The 24,399-nt window shown below is 48.3% G+C and overlaps 1 protein-coding gene across 1 annotated transcript in view; it reads right to left on the bottom strand.

The window, feature by feature from the left end:
* LOC133351741 (contactin-2-like) overlaps window positions 1-13,651 on the bottom strand; it is an 85,806-nt gene extending 72,155 nt beyond the window's left edge. The window contains exons 1-2 of the mRNA XM_061567208.1: window positions 13,366-13,651; window positions 6,257-6,425 (exon numbers count right to left, since the gene is read on the bottom strand). Coding sequence (XP_061423192.1) covers window positions 6,257-6,425; window positions 13,366-13,437 — 241 coding nt within the window. The 5' untranslated portion in view covers window positions 13,438-13,651. The remainder of the gene's footprint in view (window positions 1-6,256; window positions 6,426-13,365) is intronic.
* Between the last annotated feature and the right edge of the window lie 10,748 nt (window positions 13,652-24,399).

Consider the following 24,399-nt stretch of genomic DNA (forward strand, 5'->3'; position numbering starts at 1 on the left):
TTGACCGTCGTAACGATCGGCCTCCCTTTGTGAGTCGCGGCTGTGAGCAGCTCATTGACGTTTCAGTCAATTCCGCTGACAAGTCACGCAATTTCTCCCATCAACAGAAGCCCAGCAAAGATAAGACTTGAAATTGCTCAACCGTGCCTCACGATAACGCGGGCGCCGGGTTATTGTACCAGTCTGACAAATTCCATCCCGGGTTTTCACAATCGTAGGCGGCGCATTGCAGGTGGTTTCATCGTTAATTAAGTTCCGTTTGTGGAGCAGTCACAACGAACGATGGTGACGATGGTGACGACACGCCGGTGTTTGGTTGCCATGATTGGACTAATTTTCCCAGGAAGCCACACGGATCCCTAAACTGCGGTGAACATTCAAATCATTCATTTAATCCCCCTGCCTGGGTCCTCTGGAAAGCCTGAAGCGGACTTTACAGCCAGTGGGCCGGTGGTTATTGTGGTTCCAGCGAAATGGCGGCACATTTCATCCCCGGTTTCCTTGCAGCCGCAGGTGATGCGTGCAAGGTGGCTTCATCGTTAAATGCATGACATTGCCATTGTGAACGGGATGATACAATTCTCAGACCAATTGTGACGGGAAGCCACGTAGATTTTCCAACTATTGTCACATTTAAATAAATCATTCAATTCTTAAATTAATCGTCAATTAACTGACTTTATTGCAATGAATCGTGTAATCCTGGAAAACCCGAACTGGACTGTACAGCTATATTGCCCTGGAATAACATGGAGCCCCTTAATACCGCTTTACACGCCACGCTAATGCCATTGTTTTTAGCATTTTTGAACGTGTGACCAAAATGTGTTAAATTAGATTCCTTCTGACCGTAATTATCTTCTATTTGTGGCAACGTGCTCGCACCACAGTAAAAATATTTTCAATTAATAAATGGCAAAGTGGGAATGGCCTCCCAGTGATGACTATGCACAACCACTTGAGGTCATCATCACGAGGCCTCCTTTGCCAGTACCAAAATATAATAATAGGGGTTTTCCTCTTTTTTCTGGCGACAAAACTGAAACCTTTTGCAAGGAATCATGTTTACATTAACCACAATACTTGCAGTCAAAATGCAAACAAAATACAACACTGATAATGTATGCATTGTCCTTGAAACTGATTGGTCCACACAAGAGACAGTCTCATACGGTGTTCGACCAGATGACGCCACGAAGGGCCCTTTATCCACACGAGCAGCACGCAGTTGTATGCCGCACGCCCCGCAAAATACTCTTCCGACCACTCGGAAAAAAATCACAAAGACAACACGTGACACTTCCCAGAGGCCCGGAATAATTCTAGATTAAAAGTTTTCGTGACTGCAAGGGTCCATACTCTTTGTTTTTTTTCGGTAAAGTGACGTAGGAAAATAAATTACATTAAATCACGACGTTTCGGAGGCAACACAAGCTTCTGTCTTCAGGTGGAACCGTCACAGCAAATAAGTAGAATTTAGAGTCTCACTCAAATCGCATTTTATTTTGCCAAATGCGGCCCACGGTAGAGTCCACTACAACCTGGACCAAAAAACAAACGCGATGACAGCCGCCGCCACCGCCTTGACCCCAGCGCTACCTGGCAACGCACGAGGCCCGCGCCTCTTCGTCAGCAGCAACTTGTTGCTTCTGCCGAGAAAGGGGCACGGCCACAATTTAAACGGCGGCCGCGGTGTCACAGAAACCCCCCCCCCCCACCCGGGTTAAGATGCAGAGCCGTGCGCATTCATCGTAAGTGTTGGTTTTGTTAAAAAATAAAATAAAAAGTTGCAGGAAGCGACGGCCGCTAATTCGGGACAGATGGCGCTCAGCGGAGGAGCACCGCTCTCTCTTGTTAGACAACGACCCGATTGGAATAAATAGCCACGGCCGCCCTCGTACAAGGCAATAATAATTAGGCAATCCATTGCCCTGCCACAGCAGCAACCCTCGGAATGAAATTAGGACCGCGAATTTTTTTTTTTACTGAACTGGGACGGGGGTGGGGGGCAGAACACATACTTAGCTGTCAATTAAAACAAAATCACAGCTGTCATGCCTACTCTCTGTGTACGCGTGGCAGAATAATTTCATTGCGGGTTCACTGACTTCGTATCGTAATTAATCGTTTGCGGGGGTGGCGGTGGGGGGTGGGGGGTCAGGGGTGGTCTGGAGGTTGGGGGGGGGGGGCGGCGTGCCCCATTTTTCACCTCCGAGGATAGACAGAGCGAGGTTCTTGATTGCCTGCCTGGCTTTCGAAAACGTATTTCTGAAATGCATCATCAGAGGCGGCGTCAATCGTTTGAGATAATAAATACAAATGTGATGTTTTCCCACTGAGCCGCTGTTCAATATATTTGTGTGCGGAACCGGAAGTGGTTATCCAAAAAGCACAGCGGCGTTGCTGTTTGCCATCTCCGCTGGCAGCTTCGAGGCAGCGGTGGGCCCTCTGCGTTCTTTTTGTTGGCAGTCCCCCGCAGCAGAGGATGATCGTCTCGTCGGTAAGCCCGACGAGGGCCGACGGTCCAGGACCTACAGCGCTGCGTGTTTGCGTCGTAGGGTTCCTTCCACATTACCATGGCAGCGGCCAGTACACTCGGTGCGTCGCAAAGACAAAGATCCCCCGTATAGCCTTGATAGACTGTTGGCGGCAAGTGCTGTTAGCGAGCACCTATGAAGGCTGGCACGGCGCACGAGGGAGTGGGTGGCCAGCGCCAAGTGGCGATGCTTACACATGGGACCAGGTAGTCATTTGAGGCCGAGTCGACCTAGGAGATGTCCAGGACCGGCTCAGATATTTGTCACTGGTGTTCGCCGTGAGCGGGAATCGAACTCGGATCGCCGGGTGCGTAGCGCAGCGCGGCGCTAACTGCTGCACCACCGCTCGCCACACGAACACTGCTGCACCACCGCTCGCCACACGAACACGAGCAGTCACCACGTGGTCGGTTGTTTTTTCTCCGCGCAAAACATCTTGAGCGCGTTCGTGCGCCTATTGCCATGCACCTCCGAGCTATTCGAAGGATCGATACGATGTGACGTGGCTCTCATTTATTTCGCGCGAGAGAGAGAGTTTATATATATTTTACATTGGTCTCTTACCGGTCCGTTCAATTATTCATGCGCAATAAAAGCAGTGTTCGGGCCACGTATTTGATTTATGCAGTTTGTGGCCACGTGTCTATTTAAGATAAAAAAAAAACCCGATCTCGGATGCCAGCGACCTTCCCGTGACCTCATTATGCTGATTCAAGTCAGACGCCGCGTCATGACGGAGAGCGACCGGCCTTGGCAGCGGCCGCGGATTTCTTGAAGAGAGCGGACAGCTGCGACTTGCGACGCAATATACTGTGGTTCAGCTTCAATTTAAGCGAATTGTGCACTTTTTACGAACGTAATTTAAAAGTCGACGAGATTTCCCACTCGTATGAGCATTGAGACACTGGTGCTCATCTCGTGTTTAAAGCCTTTGCGGAGCCAGTGGTGGAAATTCCTCATTCCCATGCCGAGGGCGCGTCTCTCTACGCAGCACAATTATTGTTAACTTCCCCACGAAGTGGTGCTCGTTTTGATCAACTTCCGAGGGATGATGACCCCAGGCAACTCCCCAACACAGGATTTGAACTTGCAACCTGTTTGGTTGTGAACCACTCGCTCTCCTGCCGAGCCCAAGTCCACTAACCGCTGGCAACGACAATTCAAATACAGCGGCGTATTTATAACTATCTGCCGTGGACTAATGAACCGATTATTCCGCCATCAAATGCAACTTCTCTCTGGCCCCAGTGCCCCAGTGCCAGCCTCTTTCCCACTCGAGGGCTGCCACGTGTGGCCCACGCGAGCCGGGTGGTTGCCGCCCACGCGATCACGTGGGCGCGTGCGACTGATTGCTCGCTCGGGATGTATTACCCAGGACGTGCGCTGATGAGGATTTGATGGGGGGGGGGGGGGGGGTCGTGATTGATGGCCTCGGGCTAGAAGGTCGCGCTCCGGTGGCCCCTGGGAAACCGAGCGGTGGCGCTTAATTTAATCGCCGCTCAATTTATTTGGTTCAATTTTACGGATTTTTTTTTTTAAGTTTCTGGTTTTCTGCGGCAGTTGTTTTTCATTTTGTGGGGGGAGGGGGTGGTGGAGACCGTCGACCCTCGCAGGAGATTCGATTCGTCGGCAGCCGCGCTGCTCTGTCGTTGTCCGTGTGCGCGCACTCCACGCGTCGCAGACTTCGAGCCACGTGCAATCGTCTCAGACTAAGACTTTATATCGGCTGGTACGGCTCATTGAGCTGAACAGCTATTTCATCCATAATAGAGGTTTTGTTTTTGGGGTTGGGTCGCGTAAATATATAAATGTGTCGTTAAAACCCGCCACCACCCGACACAGCCAACTAGTAAGGGTTGTCACGTAAACAGAACGTGGCCAATTCGTCACTAGTACAGCACTAACCGGTGTGTTGGAGAGACAAGCCACAACATTTACAATCTGAGCGCGACGTTTGAACGACACATTTTTTATATTTACGCGATCGAACCCAACAAAAACCTCTTATGGATGAGATTGGTAGCGAAAGCCGACGTGTAAAACTCGCTCTTTCACAAAGACGACCACAGCCCATTTCAGCTGGACCGGTCCAGAACGCTGTTTGTACGCCACATCCCTCTCACCTCACGTTGTCCTCAACCTGTTTGTGTGGCACTAGCAATATAGGGTGCAGGGTTATTAACGATAGTTGGTGTACGGTGTTTTTTCTGCAATATTTTGCTGTCTTTTCTTGGATTTTCTGTTTGCACTCAGTCGCATATTCACTTTAAGATGTTTTCTTGTTCATGTTTTTGTTTTTTGTTTGTTGCGGTTGCACCCGATTCAAGAGCCGAATGGCTCACAGGGCTATACCTAATAAATGAACTTGAAAACTTGAAACTTGATAGGAAGGCGTGCCTTGTACTCCAGCAGTAGTGCCTTACATCTAAGCAGCGTTTCCAGCAAATATGAGGGAAGAAATGAATCCCCGCTTTGTAACTCTTCAGCAAAAGTTGATTAGTGTGAGGTAGTTGGGTGACTCAGTGGTCAGGGTGCTGTGCCAGCACCGGTGAGAGCCTCAATTTTGAATCCAGGTGTCAGCTGTCCCATCGATAATAGCTGCACAACAAAGCTCCGCGCGGTGTGAAATTAGTTTTGCCAATTTATTTGGTACATTTTTTACGTCTGGGAAGAGAAATCATTGGGTTCGTCTGCCAAGCAACAAATACCATTCTCATCCCAATGCTGCACCATCCTGAAACAGATCGTGAAAGCTCAATGATTATCTACTGTACATGTTCTTGCATTCTCAAATAATTGACCATACGAAGGATTTTAATTTGATATAATACAACATTTGTTTCAATCGTTGCTCTGGACTCCCCCCCACCCCCGACCTGCAAACGGCACTGACCGGTTTGGTGAAGTATGGTCAACCAACCCTCACGAGCTGCACGGCATGGGGAGGCCCTCAACTGGCAGCTCATGGAGTTAGACGAGTTACAAAATATTGATTGCCTCTCAGCGACCACTTTCTGAGCGTTGTTTACACTACGTTTTTTTAAGCGGATGCCGTGTTTTTTTTAATTCCTCTGTAATGCCATCGTGTTTTAGACCGCATTGGCATTATAATTAACATGTCAGATTTAAATCAATATACTGTATATATTTTTGACCTCCAGCGTGCTACTTAATTAAAAAAATATCATTTTTATATTGGGATTCTAAAAAAAAGAGATCATTTTGATATTGGGATTATGATCTGCTATCTATTGTATTTCGCTTATCTGTCATTGTTCATTATTGGTTCATTTAACCCTGACTTGTTTCGTTTGTCGGGGAAGCGGTGATGTTGTTTTTTTGTTGATGAAACCCGATTTAAGAGCTTCTTGACTCACAGGGTATTTCAAAATGAACTGAAACTGAACTGCAACATTAGCAATGGACTTGATATGAACAATGTTATGCAGCATAACTCGAGCACTGTGCAACGTAAATAACATCATCGCTTGGAATTTTCCAAAAATAAGAAAAACACATTTTCGCAGGACAAATATTGCACATTTTTTAAAGCTAAAAAAAATAATAATCTCTATGAAGCCGAGAGGCTGACGCCTGCCGACTCAGCCGTGTGGGACTGACAGCGTGCAATTTGGGGAAGAAGGAAGGGCCCTAATTTCATCAATCACGGGGCATTACGAGAGCCAGACTTTCTCTGAGCGATCGCGACGGGAACTCACCGCTCGAACAGATGGCGACAACGATCAGCAGCAGCAGCAGCAGCAGCGAAATCATCGGCCGAGAAGAATCCATCTCCGCGTGGATCGTCCTCCGAGCTCCGAGGTCCGGTGAACCAACACCTCCCTCGATCTTCGCGTCTCGTCGCCGACTGCGCGGAGGCCCCGTGACCTGCCGTCGGAAGCGACAGACGGCACATAAGTCGTTGTTTTTGTATTTTACCCCGGTGCGTACTTCGGGATCGAAGTCCCGCCAGCGACGGTGAACCTTCTGGAAGCGCCCTGAAGGTCGACGCGGTCTGCTTCGAATGTCATCTGGACTTCGCACGGCAGGTGCGGTGGCCGCCTATGATCACGACTGGACATCTGTGGCCACTTCTGGACACCTGCGAAACTACTGACAATCTCACCATTGGAACCTCATTTGCCAGTAAAAATATGATAAATTTTTTTACCCTTCTATCTGGCAACAAAACTGACACCTTTTTACAAGGAGTCATGTTTGCATAGACCACAATACCTGCAGTCATAATGCAAACAAAAAACATAACTCTGATAATGTGCACTGTCCTTGAAGTTGATTGGTCCACACCCGAGACAGCTTTCCTTAGAGCCTAGTCTCACATGGGTTGGACCAGATGACCAGATGAAAAAGAGCCTTGTAGCTCATCGGATTTCTCCACGTTAAAATGTTTTTATTCTGATTCGAGATCACCGGTAGGGACGTATGCATCGCGAACAACGGGGGAGACGACAAAAAAGCGGTCGCTTATGGACCCGTTGATGGCATCACCGTTGAAGCAGTGGATCGGTAACGAGACTGTCGAGTTTAACAGTTTTCGAAGGACGCAAGTTTGAATCACTGCCCCGGGTCACATAGTTCATTGTTTAACCCCTTTAACCCCCCCACCCCTTTCGGCTGCAGCGTCTTCCACGCTTTTAGCGACGCCGTTTACAACGCACGTAATCTATAGCACAATGCATTTGTAATGCACCATAACGTTTCTTTTAACTGCGAAAAGTACACCGTATTCTCCAGTTTACATGATGCACTGCCTCCCGCACACACACGCCGTGTTGACCGTGCAAGTTTGGGGTGCGACTGATAATCTGGCAGGTGGTATGTGTGCGTGTGTGTGTGCTCGTCCGTGACCAGATTGTGTATAATTTTCCAGGGCGTCTTATAATCTCGAGAATGCGGTAATAGATACGTGCAATACTCTTTCCCGTGCAAATTAATCCAAGCGGCATCCACCTCCTCGATTTTGTGGACAAGCTAAATTCGATTCTGTTCTCCTCCAGATCTGCATCGTTTACGGTGGGAGGGAGGAGGAGTGGGGTGGGGGGTTGAGGGGTGGGGTGGGTGGGTGAGGGGTGGGGGGTGAGTGACAGCCCACTCGCCCCGCCCCCACCCGCACCACTCCACCTATGACTCGTCCTCTTCATTGTTACCGTACACGGACAGAGCAGCTTAATTTCTCAATTTTCTCACGGCATGGATTTTTCTTGTTGGGTGTGTTTTTTTAGTTTGAAATGTTTTTCTTCTCTCATTTTCTGGAGCTCAGCCCCAAGGCTGTAAGCAACCGGCCTGCAATTGCGCAGTGCTCGGCTCGGCGTCTCGACGGCTGTGAGCGTGCCGGTGGCTCGCGGAAAGGCAGCCCGGACACGTGAAGGGATGGCGATGGTGATGGTGATGTTGTTTCATAAAAAAAACGGGCACCCCTCATGCTCGGGGGAGAGAGGGCCGCTGTGGCGTTAATGCGTTATGGATTTAGCTGCTGCGAAAGAAAAAAAAATCGTCATCCCGCCCAACGTTAATTAGGCGACGCTCATAAATGTTGAAAATATTTCTTCAGGGACGCGGGAGGGTGGGGGGAGGAGGCCGCAGGGCTGCTACTGCTGTTGCCTCTTTGCCGAGTGGGGTGTTAGAAGAATCTACATCGAGAGGGTTACGGGATCAGGGTAAACGTCGCGAGGGTACGGGTGGAACGCAGGTTGGCGGAAAGGAATATTCGTCAAATCGTGGTATTGGCCGGAATATTTAATTATCAGGTTAATAAATAAAATAAAATAAACTTGAGGAGACTTACGTAGAACGACCATTGTTTTTTCTTAGCAATCCATTATTTCACGTTTGTGGATCGCTCTCCAAATGCTGAAGCGGTAATATACACTGGCGCGTTCGTTCACGTGACAACTTTACATATACTATGTATTATGACTGCAGGTATTGCGGTCTATGCAAACATGACTCCTTGTAAAAAGGTGTCAGTTTTGTTGCCAGATAGAAGGGTAAAGAACCAATTATCATAACTTTACATATACTGTATATGTAAAAAAAGAAGATTTTGTATCGATCAATCGGTGCACAGTCACCACCATCTTCATCCACGATCAACCCACTGCTGGATGTGGACCTCCCACCAAATCACCAATCCATCCATCGCGTGCGCATGAGCGCACGAGTCATCGGGCAGTGGATAGACCATGACCGATGATGTTCTTGATACCCTTAGTTTTATTTCTTGCGGGGGGGGGGGGGTTGGAGGCGGGGGGGGGGTAGGAGGAGGCGGGGGGGGGCACGCCGAGGCTGAGCTGCGTCGTCAGCGAAGCTCGGACTCGGCTCGTGGAAACGCAGTTGGCGTCTCGATTTACGCTGAGCGGCGAGAAAAATCCTTAGAACGTCGATGCCGCCGCCGATAGGACCTCTCTTGGGCAACTCATTAAACACACACCGCTGGAGGGGGAGGGATTAGGGGGGGGGAGTGGCAATGGGGGGGGGGGGGGGCCCAGGGGGCTCAATTTGCAACGACCTCAATGCTTGAGCCTTGTTCCTTTGAGAGCCTCGGTTCGAGCCCCGGGGCTGGGTGAACTCTGGGGGAAAGCGCCATCGTTTGAGTCGGGTTCATGGACATGGTGGACTTGGAAGCGCGTGACTGATGAGTACAAAACAGAGGCAGAGAGGTTGAGTGTGCCTGCAGGAGGCAGTGCAGCAAGTAGGTTGCTGCCGAGCTATTTGTGTGTTGACGTGACCAAATCGTCCCGTACTTGCACGCGATCACTTCTTGGTGAGATCTCTCGGAAGTTAAGCAGGCATTGAGCCTGGATGGTTGATTCTAGATTTGAAGCTTTCGTGACTGCAAGGATTCATACTCTTAGTTCTTTCGGTAAAGTCACGTAGGTAAAAAATGAAATTAAAATTAATAAAAATAAAACAATAAAAATTACGACGTTTCGGAGGCAGCAAATCTGGCTGTGACGGTCCCACCTGATGACGGAGACTTGTGTTGCATCCGAAACGTCGTGATTTTTATTGTTTTATTTTTATTAATTTTAATTTCATTTTTTACCTACGTGACTTTACCGAAAGAACTAAGAGTATGAATCCTGGATGGTTGCTCGGAGGGGTTGACCACCTTAAGTGAAAGGTGTTTTGGCTCCTGCGAGACTCCATTGTTAGGAGAGGACAGTGCAGCTGCTTGCCGAGTAGCGCATTCAGTACACACACACACACAATGTAATCCCACGTTCGAGAGCATCGCCACATCTGAGTGAATTCAAACCGCATGGAACGAAATTCCCCCCAACCAGCAATGACCAGCGCGGTGAAGTATGGGTCACGTTTACCACCCACGACCCGCACGGCATAGGGAGGTCTTCACCCAGCAGTGGACTGACAAGGGGGTGGGGTGTATGTGAGACTGTACACAGAGCAGTGTGCGCGTTCTTCTCTCGCACACAACCGAGTTCTCCTGTCTCCACATTTTGCCTGGGATTTTTGTCAACACAAAAAAAAACAACCGGTTGCTCAAAGAAAGACTCGGTCAAACATCCCGATGCAAGACCCTCCTGAAAAGAAGCATTGAGTCTCACGATTAGACACATTGTTGGGTGATGCTGTATCGGCAGTCGTGTGCAAGCACAAAAAAACTCAAAACGCTGGTCAATAATACTGCTTTAAAATATAAAAAATATATAATCGGCGACGTTTCAGGAAACGGTTCTTCTTTACAGACCCCAGTGATGCTTACAGAGGCAAATGATTAATGAATGAATGATGCTTGTCGTAGGAACAATCATCAACGGGGAAGACGCCATATTATAGATAGTACAAGTTGATTGTATGTGTTCCACGGACCAAAATCACTCAACCTATCTAATTAGAGAGGGGAGGAGGGCTGTGCCACAGCGCTGTGATGGTTAGCGCACTGGACCGACGATTTCCAGAGGTCGCTGGATCGAGTTGATCTCCTCACGTGGCATTTCATTATTGTTTCATTTTACTTAGAACGACCCTTAAGAGATATCCGTTCCAAGTTATGGAGCCATTCAAATGCTTTGAGAGTGAATTGCAGATCCACTCACCGGCCCATTCACGCGCTCATCCACTACCCCACCCACTCAGCCACCCACCCGTGTCTGGGACCCATCTAGTAGTCCCCTTGCCTGTCAGAGCAGCAGTTCATCAGCATTGACTCGAGCAAGCCCGACTCTGCTGATGAGACATTGAATGTTGAAACCTATACGGAGTGTTGCCTGCCTTGAATCAATGCTGCTGAAATTATGCACTCCCAGAAGGCCGTGCGGCTGATGGGTAGTATCAGGCAGACTTGGATTTGTTTATATGGAGAGATTCATATGTCAGCAAGACATTGTCTGCTTATTCATTTTGTATGCAGTGCAATGTCATTCATGCGCCGTTGTGGAGCAATGGGTAATGGCCTTCCATTTGTTTCAAACACTTCACGTTGCCTTGTAGGCCGTCTACCAGTGGGCCTTCTGGACTAAAGCTATCGATCAGCATTTGCTAAGGCACTCAAACTCTGCAGCAGTTTTTTTTAACCTTTGGGGTCTCATCATTAGCCAGGCTTGTTAAAAAAAGGATAGCGTTTGGATGCCAGGGATTGTTGGCGCGAGCCCTCCATGTTCATCATGGGGCCCTGTTCAGTGCAATAACGAAGAAATATTTGTGCCAAGATGTTCAAACACGAAATAGATACATTTTGCAAGGCATCAAATCCGCATTAACCACACATACTTGTGGCAAAACAAGCAAACATGAATATGCTTCGATGATATAAGCATTATCTTTGAAACTGAATCGCCTACACCAGAGACAGTCTTCTTTAATGGCCTAGTCTCACCAATGCAAGTATCGGTGCATTTATAGCTTCGGCTCGAGCAGTTATGCAGACTTGATGCCTTGAAAAAGGTATCTATTTTGTGCGTGAACCTGTTTTTTATTGCCAGAAAATGGTAAAACCAATTCGTATTTTTCATATTCTTAGGTTTTTTCGGTAAAGTCACATAGGTTTCTTCGTGGTGTTGAATCTCTGATGCTTTTTTGATCCTGGCAAAAAGGCCCCATAGATACAATAAGCGTGCTGTTGTGGGGCATTCATCATTAGCCGTGCTCTGTCCACTGCTGGATAACGGAGCTCCCCAATAGACGCCATCTCTCACGATCCTTCGATGCAATAAGCCGCTCGGCGCCCACACACAGGGATGGCTTTACTGCTCCGTCTCCCGGGTGGTGGAGCATTCGGAGGCCAAGTAACAATGGCAGTGGATTTGCTCGTTCGCGGCCTCCGCTGTGCGTGGGTTGTAAACGCTGCCGTTAAAGCGCCGTGATTGCGCCTCCCCTTGTGCGTGTTGCTCGGAGCAAAAAAAATCCGCACCCAAGTCCGTCTCGCTGCGACTTCTTTATCGAGGAATAAGCCGCCAATTGCACAGCCTCGCGGCCACGCCGGGAGACCGCGAAATTCAAAATTCACAGGCGGGAATGGAGAAGACTTCTCGGGGCAACCGGCAATGACAAAGGAGATTTCTTCTCGTCGTATAAAACAAACGCAGCACATTCTTCAATAGCGCCGTGGCTCTCAATGTGGGAGGTAGAGGGGGGGCATTTATAATAAGCGACGTTTCAGCCAACGGCTCTTATTTACGAGCACGTTGAGTTGTTTTGTATTGCTCGTGCTTGTGCATCGCTACCAACGCGGCATACATTTTCATAAAACTGTCATCATCAGTCGTCGTTCCCCTCCCCGAGTTGTGCTGAGTTCCCTGCTGGTATCCCATAGAGAGGACTGTCAGGACAAAGCTCTCGGAGCCGACTGATCTATGGCATCACATTTGTTGCTATGTTTGATTTTTATGAGTTCGATTTTCAACAATTTTTTAAATAAAGTATTTAGTATATCCTCAATAATTGGGGAAAAAAGTCCAAATCATTTAATACATCCTTAAATATCGACGACATTAAATACGTCATTTAAAATGTTGACAAGTATTGAGGATATATGTGCTATTTTGTCCAAAATCAATCATATCAACAGATATGATGACATACATATCAACAGATATGACGACATACATATCAACAGCTATGACGACATACATGTCAACAGATGTGACGACATACATATCAACAGATGTGACGACATACATATCAACAGATATGACGACATACATATCAACAGATGTGACGACATACATATCAACAGATGTGACGACATACATGTCAACAGATGTGACGACATACATATCAACAGATATGAGGACATACATATCAACAGATGTGACGACATACATGTCAACAGATGTGACAACATACATGTCAACAGATGTGACGACATACATGTCAACAGATATGACGACATACATATCAACAGATGTGACGACATACATGTCAACAGATGTGACGACATACATGTCAACATATGTGACGACATACATATCAACAGATGTGACGACATACATGTCAACAGATGTGACGACATACATATCAACAGATATGACGACATACATATCAACGGATGTGACGACATACATATCAACAGATGTGACGACATACACATCAACAGATATGACGACATACATATCAACAGATGTGACGACATACTGAGCCTCACACAAAGACACCGGAACCATCGGCAGCAGCTGCCGGTGAGAAACTGCCAGTAGACAGGTCCCGGGGGGATTATTTACAACAGGCAGACAAGGACACACAGAAAACAACGTGAGAGTCCATTGCACGGCCCTGAGAGAGACTCAACACCACGAAGAAACTGCGAGTGTCTGCAACGTGTGCGTGCGTAACGACGACTTCATACTCTGCTCTTGACAAGGCGCTTTGTTGAAGACACGGAGAGCCCCACTGCAACAGCCCCGAGTCTCCCGCGCATCCCCCCCTTATACACCGACCGAGGCCACGCCCCCCTTCTCGATCATTCTCGCTGACTGGACGCTTGCTCCACCGGCAGACTCCATCGACCTCTTCCGTCACCCGACCACGCTCCCTTCTGGAACATTCCCGTAGCCACCGGTCCCTTCGCACTCACAACTCAACCCCCTACCATTACCTCCCGTGGCCACTAGTCCATTCACACTGCAGGCTGACTCCCCTGTCATTACCTCCCGTGGCCACTAGTCCACTCACATTGTAGGCTGACTCCCCTGCCATTGCCTCCCGTGGCCACTAGTCCCCTCACACCGCGTGCAGGCTCTATTGTCATTACACACGCATGCGTGCATGCACATGCAAGTATTCGCAGTGTAAAACTGCTGCTTCAATGAACGTATGTGAAGTTGGTACAAAGGGAGAGAGAGATGCTTCTCTGGAGTCAACACGTTTATAATAACATCAACACCCTAACACAAAGGGGTAGCTGCCCCTTCCACCAGGTAACCTAAGGAGGTAGTCCCTCTGGGCTAACGAGGCCTAACACAACTGGGGGAGGCTGTCAAGACTGGACCCCGACTCGGGTCCGGTCTTGTCTTCGGGGCTTCTCTTCAGGATGACGGCTTCATCTATTCAGGTTGACAACAGCAGCCGGATCCGTTCAGGGGTCCGGCTTATATAGTCAGTCCCGGGGCTTCCTCCGCTCCTAGCAACGCCTCCCTTCTCGAACCTTCGAGACACACCTGGAACCGGTCCCGGGGTCGCCCAGCCCCCTCTTTTGGGGCCCCTCCCCCGGTACCTCCGGCCACCAGCCCTCCGGGTTAATCCGTAGTGCCATGGCCCCCTGTCACCTCTGCGCCGATCCAGGCGCTCTCGCCCCCCAACCCCCAGGGGCTGACACTGCACGCGGAGTGCAATGCCCTCCAGCTGGCGTGCTGTGGGTGGTATGAGCAGCGTCTCTCGTGGTTCACACACAGGCCGCCTTCACATGACATGCAGTGGCACCCCCCGATGCCACTGCATGTGCAGCGAATGTCGAGTCAGAATAAAGAGCGAGGACTCCTCTGTCACCGGGAGGACAGGAAGAGCTGAACATTTTGAACAAATGGCATTTTCATTGCCCCCCCGCCGGAGTTTTATAATATACTTTTAGGGAAAGTGCAGTGAGCAAGCACCTATGAAGGCCACTACTCGACACACACGTACACTTGAAGGGTGGAATGGTGACGCAGTGGTTCACACATTTCATATCACTCATTAATTCTAACAAATAATGGGAGGACTCTGTGTTTTTTTACAAATTGTCTGCATACAAAGGGTTGCTACAGACACTTGCACAGAGCAATTCTCATAAGCAGACAAAAACTGTTAAATTTTAAATGTGCGTATTTTGTTTAGGCAGGTGAGAAATCTGCTGCTGATATTGTGTGTGTATGAATTGTGTATCCTTGTCTTAAATTTACTTATAGAGTTATGAGAAGACTGACAAACACGTTCGCTATATCAGTAATTGTTGTAAAATAAATAACCGCAAGAGTCAACGTTGATTTGTTTAACAGAATGGGAACTCAAGAGACCAGGATGAATCTCATGCGCAAGAGTGACCTGGGGCATCAGTCTGCTGCCAGTAGCAAGCGATGATTGCTGCTGCTGCTTGTGTGATCCCAATTGAGTAATTTGCCGTGCAATCTTCCAATTTGGCAAATTTGAACGCCGACGCCGCCACACAAATGGCCTCCTCTTGCCGATGACGTCAGGGGGAATCTTTAACGCCCACTGCGAAGCAGACGGCGATTAGAGGCATTATTACTGCGGTTGTTATTATCACAGCCGCAGTAATAATCGGGGCGGCCGCTGGATTTGAAACCGTGAACCTCAATGACAAGCGCTGGGCCACGTCACTCCGGTGATTTCTTTTTGGACCAAATACACCAAGGTGGGAGCAGTTGAAGATCATAAAAGAGGGTTTTTAGGGTTATGTCGGGTAAATATAAATGTGTCGTTGAACCCGCCACCACCTGACATAGCCAATTAGCAAGGTTTGTCACGTAAATAGAATGTGGCCAATTCGTTACTGGTACAGCACACTGGTGTGTTGGAGAGTAAACCCACATCATTTACAATACTCTCCGACACACCGGTGTGCTGAACGAGTCACGAATTGGCATGTTTTGTTTACGTGTTTACGTGACAAACCTTTCTAATTGGTTGTGTCGGGTGGTGGACGTTTCGCTGATAATTACAATCAGCTTCATCGGGCAATAATGGTGAAGCTCTCCTGTTGCTTCCGGTCCTAAATAGAGCAGCATCAGGGTGATGTCATCATTTAATTCAAATGATGCTGCTCTATTTAAAGGGGAGCTTCACCATTCTTGCCCGATGAAGCTGATTGTACTCAAATTTTATAATGCTGTTGATTCTCTCTTCAACACCCCAGTGGGCTAAAGAAGTGAATTATTTTGTCCTTTGAAAAACGTGACACATTTTTTACTGTTTGGCCGTGTCGGGTGGTGGAGGGTTACGACACATTTATAAATAACGCGATCTGACCCAAAAACCTATATTATGAATACACAGGTGCACTTGAACGCTTTGTTTTCGGCATCCCATAACGCGAGCTGTAAAAAAACAAAGGTGGCCCTTGGACGCTCTGTTTCCCAACACTGCAGCTCACTTCATCAAAGGGACCCGGGGATGGCTAAGATGATGCTAAACTCTGGGCGGCCACGTGACAAATCGCTTTAATACCGTGAGCGCGGCGCTGCACGCGGGGACGCGCCTCGATGAGTTCTGAGCGCATGCCGCGTGAAGGCGCAGCACCTGCAATTGCTCGCTCACACCCCTGCTGGTGGAAGGCACCTCCAACTAGCGAGAGCTCCCTACAGAGTCGTTGGCCTCCTCGTCAACGCGAGCCAGCCGTCATGGAAGAGGTGAGCGCACCGACACTTTACCCCGTCGACCGCGGTGTACCCGTATATAGGGGCCGTCCATAAATGACGTCACGCGGTTTTGGACGATTTTTGACCCCCCCCTCCCTCGTCACACGGCGTCACACAAAGTCAGACCCCCCCCCTCAAATATGACGTCACAAAGCTCTGCCCCCCCACCAAAACCATATTTCCATTTTGAAAATAAAACATGCTTCAAATCGCTTTAAACTATCGTCATTGTAGTGCGTATTTAATGTGGCGCTGCACTCTGATGTTGTAGGAGTGTTGTTATAACAATTTGTGTTGTTATAGCAAATATATATTTATTTAAAGTGGCGCATTTTTACGTGATGTCACATTTCTTAACCCCCCCCTTGTCACACATCGTAACAAATGTCTGAACCCCCCCTAGGTGCGTGACGTCATTTATGGACGGCCCCATACTGCTGGGCGGAGAAATGCGTTGGTGGGGTATTTGAGAACCCTGCACCGTCGTTCCAACTGCCGCGCCCTGAGATTGAATCGAACCTGCGACCTCTGGAACGCAAGCCCCACGCAGTGTGCCAACAATTACAACCGCGGCATCCACCATCCCCTATATGCCAGGGGTAAATCGAAATAAAATTGTGGATTTTTTCGATTTAAAGCTTTCGTGACTGCAGGGATTCATCTTCTTGGTTCTTTCGGTAAAGTCACGTAGAAGGGAAATGATAAAATAATAAAAATAAAACATAATAAAATAATGAAGACGTCTGTCGGGGAGACAGCGTCTGAAGACGTCTGAAGACGTCTGAAGACGCTGTCTCCCCGACAGACTTGTTCTTCACCTGAGGACGGCTGCTTACGTTGTGGCCGAAACGTCGTGAGAATTATTTTATTAGGTTTTATTTTTATTATTTTATTATTTCCCTTCTACGTGACTTTACCGAAAGAACCAAGAAGAAAAATTGTGGATGTAAAAAAAAACCCGAAAAAAATAAATAACTTAGAGCGAACAGAGTGGGGGCAAAAAAAGGGGGAGTGTTGACACGGTTTGACAGCACCGAAGAGAAAAGCGCAGTGGAGTGCAGCCGACAAGGCGAGAGGCGGCGGCCCGCTGTTAAAACGGGCGCACAATGAGGGGGTCCATGCGGCCGGGCACTCGAGGCAGCGCCGAGTTTCCTCGAGGCGCCGGCGTTTTGTCGAATCGCACTCGGTAATGCGGCAGCGTAAGCCCGCAGACCCGGCGAACACCGAGGTTTGCATTTCGCTGCGTGAGTGAGGCCTTCCCATGCCACTTTCCAGCTCCCCCACCCCCAATAACAATCGCACCCCCCCGCCCTGCCACCACCACCACCATCGAGCATCACCCAGAAAAAAAACCACGCGTGGATCCGCGGCATTATTATTTCCTGACAAAGCGCGCGCAGAGAGAGAGAGAGGGAGGGAAAGAGCTTTCAGCAGCCGAGCGGCGGCTAAAGTGACGCTCCAAGGCTGCTCTTTCGTTATGGATCGATAATGAAATAAGTATCGTGGAAGCGGCGGCATCTCGCCGGCTCTCGTGAAATTCATACACCGAAGGGTGGATGGACGAGGGAGAGAGAGGAAAGAGAGATATATGAGAGAGAGAGAGAGAAGAGAGAGATACAGGAGAGAGAGTTCATATAATTATATACGAGAAGGTTTAAAAAAAAAGAAAGTAAAGATTGAAAGACGAAAGTTTTATAGGGCAGCATTTTGGTTGGGCAGGGTTTTGTGGACTGCAAAGTTACAGTCTCACGGCAGCGGTGTAAATCACACAGAGGGCCCATGCACTGATGCGCCGGTCCTCCGATTAAATATGATGCTTCTATTCTCGCCCGCGATGGATCGTTAAGCTGTGACATCATCGATTGTATATAATTCACGGCAAATTGTCGGCCAATATTTATGCTAAACTTACACGGAGGCTGAATAAAATGAATTTTAAGGAACGAAACAGGAGGACTTCTCAAAAAAAATATGTTTGTCGCCTGATGAAGCTGGTTGTAATTACTGGCGAAACGTCGTACTCAGATTGTAAATGTTGCGGCTTTGCCCTCCAACACACCGGTGTGCTGTACTAGTGACGAATTGGTCACGTTCTGTTTGCGTGACAACCCTTACTAGTTGGCTGTGTCTGGTAGTGGCGCGTTTTAACAACACATTTATATTTAACACGTAGGCTTTCGCGACCAATATTATTCCTAATATAGGTTTTTGGGTTTAGATCGCGTTATTTATAAATGTGTCGTAACCCTCCACCACCCGACACGGCCAAACACATTTTTTACTGTTTGGCCGTGTCGGCTGGTGGAGGGTTGCGACACAGTGATACGCCATCTAAACAAAAAACACTTTTTTTTATGGATACGTAATTGGATTACAGCGGACGATGCAAATGAGTCGGTACGAAGGCGATAAGCCGTACAAGCGAGACAAACAACGCCGACGAGAGGGCGGCACGCAAGAGAAGGGGCAATGCACTGAGAGAGACGGACAGGACGCAAACAGTGATGACGATACACACAAGAGAGTCGCGACACGTGAGACGGAGCAATCGCAACGCGCACATTGCAAATGAGACGATACAATCGAAACTACAAATGAGAACATGAACTTCACACGAGACAGATTAAATAAACCAAATAACTCAATTCTTGAATCGATCCGTGGCTCTGAATAATGACAATTCATCATTTTCACCGGAGGTTGGGTGGACGTGGGTTAATTGTTAATTGCCAGACGGACATGCAGGATGGTGACGTCCGATCTGACACGGTGATTAGGTGGCGTCTGATCGAGCCATCTAACTCCGATCCAATGGCTCGATTCCTATCTTGGCCACCATCCTGAATTCAGGGTGACACAAATAACCAAGGCAATGCTTCCTACTATCTAGATTTGAAGTTTTCGTGACTGCAGCGAGCCATACTCTTTGGCTCTTTCGGTAAAGTCACGTAGGTATAAAACACAATAAATTAATGCTGTCTACGTTAAAGAAATTCCACTTAGACACACAGACACAGACGGATAGATTGACGAATAGACCAACATATACATTAAGATAAATTTATAGATTTACAAACAGACAGGGTTAGATCGTTGCGAACATCTTACGGCCGCCCCCGTTCTCGCCGCGCGTCGTGCGCGATCGTTGGCAGCTCCGTGCAAACTCTTAGCCGAGAGGGATAATTGTGCGATTGGCATCTCTGAGACACGACGGCCAAGCCCACTCACATTAGAGGCTGCCACAGCCCCGTGTCACGGACGGGAGAAATAAATATGCCTGTCAAGGGGCCTGGGGGGGGGGGGGGGGCAGTGGCGTAGCTACCGAGTGGTGTGCAGGCGGTGCAATTGCACCAGAGAACCAGTGGGCCGGAAGGGTCCCAGGCATCAGGCTTTCGAAGAGTGCGGAGAATCTTCTTGGTTCTTTCGGTAAAGTCACGTAGAAGGAAAATAATAAAATAATAAAAATAAAACATAATAAAAAATTCTCACGACGTTTCGGCCACAACGCAAGCAGCTGTATTCAGGTGGAGAACAAGTCTGTCGAGAAGGCAGAGTCTGAATGACACGCCCCAGGCTTGGAGCGACTATTTATGCTGGGATGAAAACATAATTTGCATATCAAGAGAAATTGGACAGGGGAGATATCATTATATTCCTTGCACCAGGGCCCATGCCAACCACGATATGCCACCGATACAGTAACACGGATATGACGAGGTCAGCTTAATTGGTTCGTCATTAATCCTGACATCATATTTTGGGCATTGGACCTTCTTCATAGCAGTGGCATTAAAAATGGTGACGTCGGCAGCACAATGATGTTTTGCATGTCAAGATGACATTTGCAATATTCGTAGCACTTTAGTCAATCCACTGCTGACTGTGTCGGTCACGGGGCTGTCCGTCGATACTTCACTATGCTGGCCGACGTGGGTGGGCGAAGTGGGTGCGCTGAACCAATTCAGATATTTCTCCGCCACTGACGTTAGCAGTGGCCAGGGAATCGAAGCCACGCTGCCGGTAACCTTAATGCGGTGTGTGTGCAACACACTTTGTCACCGCTCCACCCTGAGCACATTCATTGTCGGGGTCGGGCGAGGTTAAGAGGCCCTTGGTTGTCCTGGTGCTGACAGAAGTGGCCTCGTCAGCCATGACCAGGTTAGGGCGTCAACTGGCGCCCTCCTATAGAGGTCCCAGCTGCTGCCCATACGAGACATGTGTGAAAAACAGCTTCATAGCTAATCGGATTCCTCCAGTCTAAAGATTCTGATTCTGGTGCCTGCAGCGAGGACACACATGGCTTGTACCACACGTAGGCGGCTTAGCCCACCCGACTATTATCCCGTAACGAATGTCTGGAAGTGCCCTGTGGATTTAGACGCTTGCAATGTGTTCCCAACATTCGGATTGATACGAATATACATATAAAAAAAATCGTGCCTCGAAACGAAATTTCGGACGATGCGAGTGTTTTATTGTTTCCTTAGCCATCTGAAAACACGACGTGATAGGAAGTATGGCCATGACGTCACGCAAGGGACTAGAGTACAATATGCACGGCACCGTCTAACGCGGTGTGCACTACCCAAGCCCGTTTCACTTCCCCGTCAAGGCCACTTCTCTGATTTGAGATTGTTCTCCAGTCCACGGCAGCTCGTTCCTCTTTTCTGTATCGGCGTTAATTCCCAGCAATATTCTTTTCACACCTTCCAGCATCTTTCGTCCCATGCCCTTTGTCAGCGTTTGCAGATCCGCATGCCCACGTCAGGCAACGATGCCACAGACCGAAAGACTCCGCGTTGTTTTTCTTGCCACAGTGGCGCAGCAGAAATCCCCACCTGGGACTCCCTCTCCACCTCTCTCCACCACCAGCTCATTGCGTGTCCATCATCACTGTCGCATGCCTGTCAAGCCCATTATCAGCGCCTACCTTATTACAGATCAATTCAGACCTAGCTGGTCACCCCGTGCCCCTTATACATCTCAACGTTCAAACAAATGGACACATTTTTTTGCCCGTATTGAAACGGCTGCACGCCGTATGGACATGAGAACTCAATTTCCCTGTACAAGAAAACGGGTAAACCGTATGGGTTGACAGGTATGTCATATCCATCATCACTGTGTCGTTGCTGCTGCTGCTGTGTGATTTACTGATGGTGGTGATGATCATGGCATCACCTGGAGACCAATCCCCTTAACGGAGAGGAGTGTCATTTTCGTCAGCACTTAATCGCATAGGTTTTCTCTGGGTGCTCCGGTTTCCATCCACGTGTATAAACACTAATTGGCTCAAAACCATCTTAGTATATAGAAAACCACCGCACGAGACGTCGCCGATTACTGTATTTTTTTTCTTCTTTTAAGGCAGTGTTGTTGAGTGTGTTGAGTAAAAAATAAAAAACACACGTAAATGATTTACACTATGAGACCTCCTTTACCAGTTGCAAAATATAGAAGTAGGTTTTTACCCTTTAAACTGGTACAAAAACTGACACCTTTATACAAGGCATCATGTTTGCAATAACCACAACACAAGCAGTCAAAATGCAAACAAAAAGAAACAACTCTGATACTGATAATGATATGCACAGTCCTTGAAGTTGATTGGTCCACACCCGAGACAGCTTTTCTTAGAGCCTAGTCGTCATTGGTGTTGGACCAGATGACGCCATCAAGGTGTGGACCAATCAACTTCAAGGACAGTGCATATCATTACCATTATCAGAGTTGTTTCTTTTTGTTTGCATTTTGACTGCTTGTGTTGTGGTTATTGCAAACATGATGCCTTGCATAAACGTGTCAGTTTTTGTACCAGTTTATAGGATAAAAACCTACTACTACACGTAAAGGATTTTCAGAGCTTGGGCAATTGTTATTATCAACGGCTCACCGCCCGACTGCTGATGCCTTCCAGTTTGGTCTGCGGTTCATGCTCGGCGATTGTGAGACGTTAAATTGACGTGAACAACGACGCTCTACACATATACACACACACACAACTACACCACGTGATTAGTATTAATACTCAACAATGGCACGACTTGACGATAGACCTTTCGACGGGCTGTTTTCACGCTTCGTAGGAAGAGGCTGTTTCCATACCTGTCAACCCCTTATCAGCGCCCTACCTTATTACAGAGAAATTCAGACCTTATTGGTCACCCCGTGTCCCTTATACATCTCAACGTTCATCCTACAAAGTCCCATCACAAGTGAGAAACACAAACAAATAGACACATTTTTTTTGCCCATATTTAAACGGCTGTACGACGAATGGACCCGAAAACTCGATTTCCCCGTGCAAGAATACGGGGTAAACCGTACGGGGTTGACAGCGATACTGTCCTGCATTTCCCTACGCATCTCGTTGACCCCCGACCCACACCGGTGCCTCGCTACTGACGACGTAACACCTACGGCACGATGCTCCTCACTCATCGCACGCTGCACGTGGCCTGTTAACGCGGCACCAGGATAGCCTCAACTAAGGCTATTTATCTTTAACAGGAGGGTCCTGCCAAGCTTTCGCAGTAGGGGGTCATCCAAATTGAGTAATTTGCAGCTTTTCCTTTTCAACACTGGAGTTTAACCAGAGAATTGGTGGATCACGCAAATTCGTGGAACTCCCTATCTAAGGGCGTAATGCTTATAATCTCCTGGCTAACCAGGGTATGGGAGTACAGTAAGTGGGTTTAATTTACATCTGTATTCCATCTGTACAGTACTCTACGGGAATTGAGTGTTTCCTAACTAACACGCGTGGGTTTTCTCTGAGTTATGCTGTTTTCTCCCAAGTGTATAATTACGCATTAATGGAATTAGCCTAACAGCCCGATATAGGACCGCAGAACTTTGGCAATTGTTGGTGACCGCTTCTGGCTGCCGTTCCAAGGACTCGTTGGTGGTTTCCCGTGTGTCTCCGTGCGCTTTTCAGATGACATTTGCGTGAATGACGCTGCGTAAGAATAATAGATAATTATTATTTAAAACAGCGGGGTTTAAAACGTGTCTGCAGCCAGGGGCCACGGTTCCACGTCTCCCCACGCCACCGAAACGCGTCTAATGCAGCGTCAGAGCGACCATTGCCCGGACGCTTAATATTTAATGACGCTTCATTCTGCGCAGAGGGAGCTTTGATTTTTCCACTGATCCCGCATGGAGGGGGGTGGGGGGGGGGGTAGCACGGGGAGAGAGGGAGGGGCGGTGATGGGGGGTGGGCGGAGATGGAGAGAAGGCGGCTGGAATGGAGGAGGATGAGGGAGGGATGAAGGGTCAGGGACGAGAGGTTCGGGGAAGAGAGGGAGGGAGGCAATGGGGGGGGGGGGGGGGGATGAAGAGAAGGAGGCTGAGATGGAGAGGACAGCAAGGGAAGGATGGCGGGTCAGGGGAGGGAGGAAAGGGAATGTGACAGAGAAGGAGAAAGGAAGAGATGGAGCCAGGAGGCAGTGAGGCAGGCACCATTAGTGGAGGCAGATGAGGATCGTTGATTACGGAGTGTCTGCATCCTGAAGCTGTTGAATTTCCAATGCACAGGTTAAGAGTGAAAATATGTCTTTGTTCTGTAAGCGAAGCTTAGTCTTGAGATATAATTATCATCATGACCACCACCATCGCTTGGTTGAGTAGGCCTCGGCAAAGTAAGGTTAAAGGTCTAAAGCAACGAGCCTACCTTTATCCTACATTTTACCCTTACCTCATACAAATTACCCGATTACAGGGTAATTACTGGGGTACTACTACACATGAACAAGGTTTATAACAGGTAAATGCTAGGTAGAGCGCTTTATTCATATAGAATACTATCGATGATTCCAATTTTAAATGGAGGCCACGGATTGCGCCAAGGAGCTTTTAGCGAGCGGCAAACAAGGTATTTACCGGGTAATACTTCGCGCTACCTTTACCCTACCCTTTACCTTACCCCTTGGCATGCCGACACCTTTACCATTTAACCCTATGGTTGAGTGAAGATGAACGCATCACAGAGCGCGCAGCTCAGGTGAGCATGCAGTGGACACTCTCGC

Source organism: Lethenteron reissneri, chromosome 38, assembly GCF_015708825.2.
Source record: "Lethenteron reissneri isolate LAM-NWPU_2019-01 chromosome 38, ASM1570882v1, whole genome shotgun sequence".
NCBI classification, from domain to species: Eukaryota; Metazoa; Chordata; class Hyperoartia; order Petromyzontiformes; family Petromyzontidae; genus Lethenteron; species Lethenteron reissneri.